Below are 11,472 nucleotides of genomic sequence, written 5' to 3'. Positions count from 1 at the left end.
GTAAGGCAGTGTTGCTAGCGACTGTTCCTCAGGGGCGCAGGCTTTCACAGCGCTCCAGGCGCCAAAGGCTGTTTTATTGGTGAAAGTGTTTTTTCTCCTCCAGACCACAGTGTTTGGTGGAGTTGGCAGCGAGTGGGAGATGCGGGGACTCCTCAGAAGAAGGGGTCTGTCCCGTTCCAGCTGACGGTCGCGCCTGCCCACTTGGTCCTGATTGCCATCTCCACGGACGGACGCCTCTTCTCTGGGCCGCTTGGGTCTTCGCTTTGGTCCTCTTCCCAGTGATGCGAATGAGTGTCTGAAAAGGAAATGCAGTTTAAAAAAAAGTCTAAAAAACCCATCCCCCTCAAAAAAGTTTCCGAAAAGGTTAAAAGCAGAACTGGCTGGATTGCTGCAGGTGTGCTGCCCACCCTGCCCCAGGAGGGAGCTCGGGGCAGCGCTGACTCGGCCTCCCCCGGCTGGTGGGGGCTGCCCCCCCGCTGTGTGGGCCCCCATCTCGGGAAATTCAGGTGCTATAAATACAGCTCTCGATTCCTTGCAGGGTCCATTTGCATATTGTTTTCTGAACACATAGGCACATCCTTATCTGCGGCCATGCTGCTTATCATGACTGTGAATCTCGATTCACCCTTCTTTCCTGCAAATTCAGCCTTTAGTGTAATGTTTTCAAGTTTCTTACTTTACTTTAAATGCCGTAGTGAAAGGAGAGCAAGGTAAAGGGGCTGGGCGTTCACAAAGTGAAGGTAAACAGTGCACAGTGGCACAGAGAAACAAGAAACTCGCATCCTAAGCATGGAGCCTGGTTTGCAACCCAATTGATACTGCAAGGAGCAGTTCACTCCTCCTGGTGTGGATTTAAAACTTGAGGGGAACGAGGGCCATGGTGGCACCTGGCTGCTGGGCAGGAAAATACCGACTTAAGTCTAAGTTAGATGCTGAAAACAGGCTGTTAACCCATCCTGCATGCCAGCATCACTGCATTAGAAGTAGATTTATTACAAATTTGGAATTAATCATGAAACGATTCTGCTTCCTGTTTTATTTAAACTTTGCACTTACAGGAACGCTCTCTCCTGGGATTTGTCCCATGGGAGGGGTGGGTGTCTGTGGGTTTTCCTTCTCCTACTGGTTGTTCTAGGACACTTAGTCAGCAGAGCATTCATATTGGACTGATGGGGGCTTAACAGCAACGGAAGATGAAACACGGTTTTAGACAGGACATCCGTATCAGGTATTTAACGCAGAAGCGCCAGCTGCATCTTGTGTCCTGAAAAACTGTCCCTTCCCCAATACAAGCTCTTTGGCCACATCGGGGAGTAGGGGAAGAAATGGCGAAGTCCTGAGTGGGCCCCATGCTGGGACGAGACCGCGGGCTCTGCGCCCGGGGAGGTGAGCCCGGTGGCCACCCCCGCTGCGTGCTCCACGGGTGGGATGGACTCTGTCCCGCTGGCAGCTCACCCGGCGCCTGCCCACCGGAGCCCCGCTCACCCCCGGCACTGGAGGACGGCACGGCCTCAGCTTCGCCCGGTGCTGAGCACCCACCATCCCCAGGAGCCGGCTGGGGGCTGGGGGGGGGGGGGGTGGCACTGAACCGGAGTTTACGCAGGGACTCGGGAGTTATTACTTCTACAGAAAACACTCCTATAGCTCTTCCCAGCAATGGGCCGCCTGCTTAAGAGCATTACGCCTTCCAAAATGGCCAGGGTCCTTTCAAAGCCAGGTTTTTATTCGTGTCTTTTTACGCTGTTGTTCAGAGGAGGCTCCTCACTTTCTGGAAAGGTTAGTAATATATACAGTGTATGTATGTATACATTAAATACAGAACAACGAATTGTAGTGTAAGTAGACCCACCTAGCTGTACACATACAGGGTTCTATGCATGGTCCGTATGCGACATCCATACCCCATATCCTCCCCCGGCAAGCTCGGTGCGTACCTATCGTTAGATGGGCTGTTGTTGTCTGCTCCTGCTGCCCGTTGTAGAAGTACAGGTGGAAGACCCTCTCCCTTTTCCAGTCGGAGAGGAGCAGGCTGTCTGTGCCGAAGAGAACGCTGTGCCTGCCGGAGATGCCGCACAGCCAGACGGGCAGCCGGGGCGTCCGCAGCCGAGGGCACACCTGGGCAGAGGGGGGGTGAAGCCTGGCGTTCAATGCCGTCCTTGTCCCCAAAGCCGTGGTGTCTGGCGTGCGGGTACGGCCCCCCCGGCCGCGGGGCCGTGCCAGCTCTCACCTGCCGCTCCGCCTGCGCCCTGCCCCAGCGCAGGTAGCCCACCGGGACCCGCTGCCGCCACGCCTCGACGCCCGCGCCGCTGGGACCCGGCTCCCGGCCGCCATCGAGCTGGTGCGGGCTCGCTCGCCCCGTTAGGAGGAGGCTGAGCACGGCCTGCGGGGAAACGGCCCACGGTCACGCCACGAGGCAGCGGAGCAAAAGGCCTCTGCAAAATGGCAGCTGGCGTCCTGCTCCCAGCTCTGTCGTGCCTGTCGCGAGCAGAGGAACGCCAGACTACCTGCAGCTTTATTATTATTGTTATCATCATCATCGTCATCCATTTTGTAAATGGACAGCCACGATTAAAATTTGCAAAATATTCTTCTGTGGCCTTATGCTTTTTTTTCATTGGAGTAACAAGAGAGAATTTTTTCCTAAATCAAATGTAACGATAGTAAAAGAAGAAAATTTGAGAAATAAGGCTAATCTTACCTGTGTACAGGTGATGTTTCCAAAACTGAATTTTAACAGAGGAGTTGCTGCGCAGTCTAAATCTTCTTGGACCCTGTATGACCAAGCACAAAGTGTTACGGCAGCATCTGGATCGGCGCCTGAGGCGGTTGCTGTACATCCCTGTCTGATTAACAGGAAAGATGAGGAAATTCCGAAGACTCCTTTATTTCTCTTTGCTGTTGCCACAGTAGTGCTATCCTGACACAGCAGTTCTATGCTCAGCTGGAGCTCTTGCACTTCAGATCTGTTCCCATTAAAATTCAAATTCGGGGTCAGATTCAAACCCCCTGCAGACGGAGCCGGGATCTCCCTCCCTGCAATTACTGCTGGAAGGCCTCCATTGCACCCAGCTGTAGCCTGAACAAACTATTTGAAGTAGCAGTGCAATTTTTTGCTAAATAGCTGTCATAGTGTCACATTAGTATAAATCATGGTTTCTGTTGGTATAAATATGCCTCTGTACGTTTCTAAAGCATCTTTACCCAAATCTAATTACATCAGGTTTAGAAAGACTGTGTCAGTCACCTCTGCCAGCATAGTCACACTGGCAGAATTCTTCTGTGTTTAAATAAACTTCTTGTGACTTTCCTGTTTAAGTTTAATTGACTGTGACAGTGACTATTGCCGTCAGTGGGATAACTCCTGGTTTTACACAGTGCGTTATTTTTGCTGTGAATGCAGAGGGTTTCTCTCCTCTCTGCTGCCCCTCCTTGCCTGCTCCTGGATGTGCAGGCAGATGCTCGGGGTGTACAATTATCTGTAGCCGTAAACCAGCCAGCTGCATCTGCCTCTTGGACAGCTGCTTCTCCACATTCGACTAAGAATGGACGTTTAAGTAAAACAAGGAAAAGACCGTTTCAGAAGATGTAACTAAACTAGAGGAAAATGTTTAAAAAATGAAATATACCTTGCAAGTGTCCTAGAGAAAATTAAACTGTATAAAAATAGGATCACTCCATGACTTCCTTCGCCTTTGAACTGGAACAAGAAATAAGTAATCACAGGGGAGGAATTATGGCAGGTATATGATGTTTAATTAAAACAATTCCTCTGCTTTAATACAACCTTAGGTGACTATGTTGAGCCAAATGAATAAGGTGTTATTCTGGGAAGATTTTGTAACTAATATTGTTGAATAGGATCAGGTGAAAAAAAAAGAAAGAAGAAATTTCCAGTCATTGGCTAAACTGGTTTTGTACACTTTTTTCGCAGATTTTTGCTAAAGTTGCAAGGAACCGTATTTTGTATTTGTGTAATGTACAAAATGCTGCTGCTGTTTACTCAGCGTTTGTGGACTGAGAGTGCTGCTATCGGTGGGTGAAGTCCCAGGGATTTTAGTGGGAGCAGGATAGGAAAAGTTAAAACTGATCCATGCACTAACTGTATGTTAACAGTCTGAATGTCCTGCTGAAGGTGATACCATTGATCTCCATGAGGTCCACTTTTGAATGGGAAGTAAGTTGTAAGCAAGCAAAAAAATAACCAGAATAAAGCAAATATCCCATACTTACACAGTTTATATGGTCAAAGATGAACTCCTGAGCTGCTGCTTTCTCAGAGAACTCAAACAGCTGGATCTGTCGGGCACGAGTGTAGGGGAAGATGTTGTAAAGGAGACATTAATTATATGAAAAAGCTGAGCTTTTTTAATCCAGTGTTTCCTTTAGACAAATGAAAGAATAATGCAAGAGTCTACTCTGCCCCTTCCTAAAGTGAGTTCAGCTCTATACAAAGAGTTAGTGGAACAGCTTTACGTTAACTGCTTTCTCCTTTTTACGGGAGAAGAAAGATCAGCCTTTAATGAAAGGGAACGGCAGCCTCTGGGCTCACCTAAAGCCTCTGTGAGGAGGCAGAAGTGTCTTACAGGCTGCAGCTGGGACGCGGGTCTAAAGTGCTCACAATTTGTGATGTACCGTGAGTTAGGGAAGAGGTTTATGAGATTTGATGTTGCTTGCCTTGAGAAATTTCAGGCCAAACATGTCTTTAAACAAAATCCTGTTTGCAGAAGGCGTTTTCGTACTCACTCTTTCCGTGAAGTTGTCGGCTTTGTAGTCTCGGCTTGGCATAACGTGGACAGCTGCGGTGACGAGGCAGACCACCGCTCTCCCACCTCCTCCTGCTGCCCACAGGGTGTCTGCCAGGGCCGCAGCCAGCGCCTCCCCTTGCTCCTGCCGGCTTATCCCGCACAGCCTGCAGTGCAGGAGACAGGGGCGGGGGGTCTGTGGCGAGGGTCCGTCCTCGGGGATGCTGAGAGACCCCAGCCCCGAGGCTGAACCTGAGTGTGAAACGGGCCCCTTCCCAGGGAGGGCTGGATTGGACCCCAGAGGTCTTGCCCTGCCTGGGGTGTCTGGTGGCTGGGAGGACCGTGCAGCCACAGGTGAGGGTTTGTGGAGGAGGCAGCTGCGTGTCGAGCCGTGCCCATCGTCCTTCAACTTCCCACTCTTCGCTCGGCGCCGTCGCCGCTGCTGGTGCGGACGTGCCTCCCGTGCGCTGGGAGCGACGCGTCTGCCGCAGGGGCTTTCATCCCGGCTGGGGCTGCCGCGTGGGTGTCCCCGGCACCCAGGGCTGAGCTGTGCCTTCCCCTTCCCAACGCTGCCCACGGTGCGGTTGGCACCCGGGGCCGGCGTCAGCCGGCAGCCTGGCGAGCAGCCATGCAGCGTCGACGCTGCGCACGTGCTGCCGCAGGCTGGGACCGCGGCACCGGGGAGTGGGACGAGGGAGCAAGCGCCGCTGTTACAAAACCAAACGTTTTGGTGGGAAAAGGCCTTGCCTGGGAGACAGACAAGGCTTTGCTCCTGCGTGCAAATTCCCACCTGTAGCTGCAAACCTGAACTTGGGTCTAGTTCGGTTGAACTTAGAGGCTGGTGCCAGTCTGCCTTAGTCCAAATAATGCAAGGAAATAGTTTCCATATGTCCCATGGGAAGGCTCAGCTTCTTACCTTTCCAGGTGAGTATATTCTGTGTTTCTTACGAAAAGCAGGTATTTGATGATGTGTGCTTGTACAGCCATCAGAATTGTTCTTGTTCCCCCCTAGAAACAGAAAGACAACACTCCCCAGTGCTAACGAGCCTGAACTAGCATGTCAGTCTCCGGGAAATAGCAGCAATCCCTGGCCAGCACGAGCCATCCTGCTGTCAGTGTCAGGAGGGTAATTTTTCTTTTCTCCATGGGAATTCAGAAGCGCTGCTGACAGCTCCTGAGGTAAATGGAAAAGTAAATTGAAAAAGGTCTTATGCGCCTAAAACCAAGAAGCCTTTCTGCAAGAAAAGACTCCAGGGTGGCCCTGCCTGTGTGTTCCTGGGGAGGGGAGGTCCCGGGCAGGGGTCCCTCCCTTGTAGCGCTGCAGCCGCAGGGAAGGGCTCCGAGCTCCAGGTATCACGTACGCCTAGAAGCACCATGGCTTATTTTTTCTCTCCTCTAGCCTCACAGCAAAGGGACCAGGGTCTTGAGGCAGCGTGGGGCTGATGTGGGGCAGTGCACAAGGGTGACCATGCCTGCTCCCAGCCATGCTGGCTGCGCACGTCAGGGCTGTCGTCCTCTCTGCAGCCACAGAGCCTCTGAACCCACAGATCTTCACCTGCATTTGTAAAAAGCATTTTAGCTTCCTGGCAGGTTAAGGGTGTTTGCAACTTTAAGTGTGTATCTTCTTCTTTTTGGGGGCTTCTGCTTTTTGGGGGCCAGTATTATGATGGTAAATAAGGAAGAAGAAAACCTCCCTCTTTCAGTAAACGAAAATGTAAGTAAAATCACCTGTTTGATTTCCAGGTGGGGCAGTAAGAAGTAGGTAACTCTAATTCCCCCCAAAACGAGGCAAGTACCACTTATTTGTGCCCACATACAGCAACCTGCTGCTTCTCTCTTGAGCCTTCACCTTGGAAGCATTTAATACCATGGTATTTAAAGTTTGTGTCTGCAGCATGCTGCTGGATCAGGACAGTTCATCCCGCTTCCAGACACGTTTCAGCATCTCCACTGCGAGGGCAGCTGGCGCTTTGCTCAGGACAGCTATGGAGTGTGGCTGCAGTTGGAAGTCCCTGTGGAGAAAGCTCAGCCGAGCAGACGTGCAGAGCATAGGGTACAGGCATGGGGTGCAGGTGAGCAGAGCATGGGGTGCAGGTGTTCAGAGCGTGGAGTTCAGGCATGCAGAGTGTGAGGTGCAAGCACGGGGTGCACGTGTGCAGCGCGTAGGGTACAGGCATGGGGTGCAGGTGTGCAGAGCATGGGGTGCAGGTGTGCAGAGAGTGAGATGCAAGCATGGGGTGCAGGCATGCAGAGCATGGGGTGCAAGTGTGGGTGCAAGCGTGGGTGCAGGTGTGAAGCATGTGGGGTGCAAGCGTGCAGAGCGTGGGGTGCAGGTGTGGGGTGTGGGCAGGCAGCGTGCAGAATGCAGGCGTGCAGAGCGCGGGGAGCAGGCGTGTGCAGTGCTGAGGCACCCAGCGCTGGCTGCCAGCTCCCGCGAGTGTCCGAGACATTGAGGAGACGGTGCCAGTTGCTGCACTGCAACATTTACCTTTCCTGCCTCCAAAGCATAGGCCAGGTCAGAGTACGGCTCGCGAAACCTGAAGTACGCCCTTGTCCATTCACAGGTGAAGATGTGGAACACGTTTCCAAATAGCAGCTTTCGCAGGCTCTGCGGAGGAGCAGAAAGACAGGCTGGGTTCAGCTACCTTCACATCCCAGCGTCATAGAAGATCTTTAATGTCAGAGGGGCCTCGGGATACAGGTTCAGCGTGTGTGCTCATGGCCAGAGCAGTGTAAAATCATCTACCGAGAAGCAGGCTCCATAATTTCAAAGCAAAGGTGATGTTTGCAGTTAATTCAGTCATTTACTTCACTCAGTATCCAACCACTCCTGTGAAGTACAGTTGCAGTGTGTAAATAATTTACATTTGGATACGCTACACCTTTTGGGGGAAGACCTGGGCAAGGCACTCGCTGTCATCAGCGGCACATCTGGGGACAGAATTAAACATCTACGTTTGCCCGTGCAACCCCTCTATACGGTGCCTGTTCAGCTGTGGCCGGGGCGGCTGGGCGCTGGTGGGAGGCAGAGGAGGGTTTGTCTGTGGCCTCCTCCTCCGAGGGCAGGCACGGGCATCGCTGAGCGTGTCCCGTGTCCAGGACCCGTCCAGGCACGCACAGCCAGCTTTCGGGTTGGCAGCTGAATTAAAAGAGAAAGTTCGAAAAAAAATCACGTGGCTTCCACGTAAAATAGAGATGTTTGCAATCTCTAACTGTATCGGTGAGTTTCACTTATGGTAACTTTTAACACAAGCACGTGGCTGGGAGGGCAGGCGGGTGCTGTTCACCAGGGCGGCTGTGGGGGTGATGGCCCCGGCTGCCCCCCTCCCTCTCTCACTGGGTGGTGTGAGGGACCTGCCTGGGTGCGGGTGGCTGGGGGGGGTGAACCTGCCTCCTGGCCTCACCCCCCACCACCCCCAGTCTGTGGACACTGCCTGGGCCCACCTGGAACATTTTTCCTAATTATTTTTAATTTTAGTGAATGACGTATTCGCTGAGCAAAGTAAACCAAACAGACATCATGGTTCTTCCCGTTAAAAATTGCTTTGCCTCCGATGTGGGTGATTTGTGCAAGTGGGTCATGAACCGGAGAAGGTGGATTCATGTGAAGCTGACGGTAAGCATGGCTATGTATCTAAATCTTTTCAGGACTTTTCAGGATCTTTTTGGATGTGTGTTCAGTAGCGCAGCCCTGGCCAGGCTTTCACCTCCGGTATTAAAGCCCTTGAGGTTTTCATTAAGTTTGTGCTGAAGTGCCGGGGGACTGGTTTGGTGTGGGAGGTCATGGGCAATAAGGCCGGCACGAGCCCATTCTGCCATCACCTGCAGAACCCCCCGAGCCTCTGGTGAAGGCTCTTCTAGGGGCAGCAGGCACCCCTCACTAGTGCTCTCGGAACCACGTATTTGGGGGAGAGTAGCAATACCTTGCTGATCTCCCGAACTTCTGCCTCCTGTTCTGAGGCTATTCCCTAGGAAAGCACTGAAGAGCAGGGAAACATTACACTTTGTCATTTGACCTGTTATCTAATGAGAAATATAGTATATCAGTTTTAAGGTTGTGTTGCAACCATGTTCTTTAAAAGTCTCATAAATAAATCATTGCGATTTTATCCTTCTGTTACAGCTAACAGCAGGCTGCAGCCTTCAGCCCAGCAATGCTCTGAGCCTCCCACAACGCCAGGTAAGGTTCCCGAGTTTCTTTCTTTTAACGAGATTAAATTACAGCTCATGCTTAATTCAGCAGGCCTGCTCACCGTTGCCATTTCCAAGGAGATGGGCTGGCCGCCCGTGTCTGGAGGGACCAGGAGGGGTCTGGGGACGGCGCAGGGGGGGTGAGACGGCCGCGGCCCCGCGGGCTCTCCGGCTCCGGGTGCTCCATCGCCAGCGCTGCCCTGGCCTCGCTGGACAGAGAGAGGAGCGGATGGTGCATCATCCCACGCTGCTGCCTCGTGTGCGCCCGAAGTTACCCCCCCCCCCAGTATTCCCAGTGGAGTGGGCACAACGACCCGGCAATGAGCTTAGAGAGGGGCAGGGGAGGCAGGAGATGTGCTGCCAGGAGCATTGGCGTGTTTGACTCCCTGCTTTTTTCGGTCGTTAAGGATACGACCCTACAAGCTAATGATTGGAGTATAAAGTAATGTTGTGTTTGTCTGAATTACAGGGAATAAACTTCAGTGCTTTCCAACCAAAAGACACAGCAGGTTTTCCAAATACTTATATTTAAGAGACCTTAACTTGTTTTTTTCCCATGTTCTAAAGCTGACCATGAAAACCTTAACTTTCAGACAGAAAGCTTAATTTATGTTGGACTACTCTGCCACTTTGATTTAGATCAGGAAGACATTCCTTTAAAATACCTGAAGAAAATGCATGTTTCTTAAAGGAGGAGCGTAAGAAATAAATCTCCATAAACTGTCTGCTGTGCTGCACATATAGATGTGCAATTTCCTCAACATGCTAACCTGGTGGAACAGTTGCAAAAACCACTAGACAAATACAAAATGTTACCTTTTAGACAAACAGTTACCTGATGAGTTGTATTACCGATTTCGAAACTGAAAAGGGAAAATAAAATACAAATTAAAAAAAACCCAACAGAGGCATTGCTAACATATGAAGAAACAGGAGACGAGCCAGAAAAGAACCCCAAAAGAAAGGAAGAGTAAAAGCTGTAGTACTTGCATTACTGAGTATGTGAAGACCTTTCTCACGTAAGTATTGTAATAAAACATAACTTTAAAAATGATACTAAAAAACCACCTGGAATTGAAAACATGTGATAATGAAGCAGAATAAAAATCTTACCCATGGAAACTAAAAATCTCTCTCCATTTATTTAGATCTGAAATTTTGCTGGTGATCTGCTCTAGCTCTGTCCGTGGCACCATGTGCTCAGCCTCCCGGTCACCCATCCTCACCCGCCTGCGCTCCGGCCGATGCTGAGGGGTGCGGGCACTGGGACTGCTCAGGGGTGGCTCCCCCGAGACCCGCGGCTCTGCGAGGCATCCGAATCCCCTCTGCCTGTCACCTCCCGGGGCTCACTGTCAGCTCCCACTGCCACAACGTGATTAAATTTTCATTAGAGCCAGTCATAGTCTGTGTTTTTCTGTTTGCTGTATAAGGGGCATGAATGTTTAATGCCAGACACGGAGCTACATAAAGCTGACCGCAGCTACGTGCCTGCTCTGTAAGGGCTGGCTCCAGGCTCGGTGCAGGAGCAGGGGGCATTTTCCAGCTGCAGGGCTTCAGCTCCTCTGTGCGGGCTGACAACCAGTGGGATGGAGTCTGGGCCGCGAGGGCTGAGTGGGAAGTGTGTAGCTCAAGTGGAAAAAAAAAAATGCAGACTCAGCAGGTGTCTGTACAGCCGAGGAAGTTCCCCAGGAAGACAAGCTGGAGAAAGGCAAAATCTGTGCAGCGATGTTCCCGTGACTTCTGCCGCTCGCTGCGGCAAGGCTGGCGTGCAGGGGCACGGGTCAGGCACTGCGCAGCTGAGCGGGGGAAAACCCGCTGGTTTTGTGCTGCTGGGGTCACGGAAATCTCATGTGGTTTTTTTCTTCTCTTTCAGTCTGTGAGAACGCAGTGACCGGGGGTATCTGTCTGAGTTTCAGTGGAAAAAACATGAGGTTGAGCTGATGTTAATGAGCTGAGCCTGGCTTCCTGGTGCACGCTGGGGAGCTGCTCTGGGTTTCCCCAGGTGTGCCGAAGCTCAGTCTGCCCAGGGCAGCCATACGGTCCGGCTCTTGGCGGCTTTGCATTCTCTGCAGGGTCGTTTGGAACAGCTTGGCTCAGATCTTGGTTTATGAAAATGGAGACTATGCAGACCAGCCTGCACACAAGACATCAAATGCCCATTTTTTTTTTTTTTTCTTCCAGCTGAAGGAGCCGAGGCTTTAGTTGGTAAAAAGAGCTGCTCTCCTTTTTGGTGCTAGACAGGCTCCAGTCTTTCAGCTTCCTAAAAACTGACATAAAATCCCTCATCCCCTTTGTCTCTATTGGAGTAGCACTTCCTTAGAGAAAGGGTGGAGTATCCACTAGGTTCCCAACAAATTGAGTGTAAAACACGCACTTCTGCTTGGGAGAAGGCTGGGGAAGAGCCGGGCGGGAGCATTGTGCTGAGCGTGCTGGGGTGAGCCCCAGCTTGTGCTCCCAGGGTGTCCTGGTTTCGGCTGGGAGAGAGTTAATTGTCTTCCTAGTAGCTGGTATAGTGCTATGGTTTTTGAGTTAGATATGA

General features: G+C 51.5%; 1 protein-coding gene across 1 annotated transcript; it reads right to left on the bottom strand.

Annotated features, from left to right (window-relative positions):
- Positions 1 to 152: 152 nt before the first annotated feature.
- On the bottom strand, positions 153 to 10,552 carry MINDY4B (MINDY family member 4B). Its single transcript, XM_052804931.1, has 12 exons — positions 10,047 to 10,552; positions 9,769 to 9,796; positions 8,996 to 9,142; positions 7,231 to 7,350; positions 5,659 to 5,750; positions 4,744 to 4,909; positions 4,231 to 4,296; positions 3,627 to 3,697; positions 2,699 to 2,771; positions 2,228 to 2,380; positions 1,935 to 2,115; positions 153 to 295 (listed from the first exon to the last, which is right to left on the bottom strand). Exons 1-12 carry the CDS (start codon positions 10,151 to 10,153, stop codon positions 153 to 155), a joined length of 1,347 nt encoding a protein of 448 aa, XP_052660891.1. The 5' UTR covers positions 10,154 to 10,552.
- Between the last annotated feature and the right edge of the window lie 920 nt (positions 10,553 to 11,472).

The sequence above is a fragment of the Harpia harpyja genome, chromosome 12 (genome assembly GCF_026419915.1).
Source record: "Harpia harpyja isolate bHarHar1 chromosome 12, bHarHar1 primary haplotype, whole genome shotgun sequence".
NCBI lineage: Eukaryota > Metazoa > Chordata > Aves > Accipitriformes > Accipitridae > Harpia > Harpia harpyja.
The sequence above is the reverse complement of the archived record's forward strand: the minus strand, read 5'-3'. Positions and strand labels throughout refer to the sequence as shown.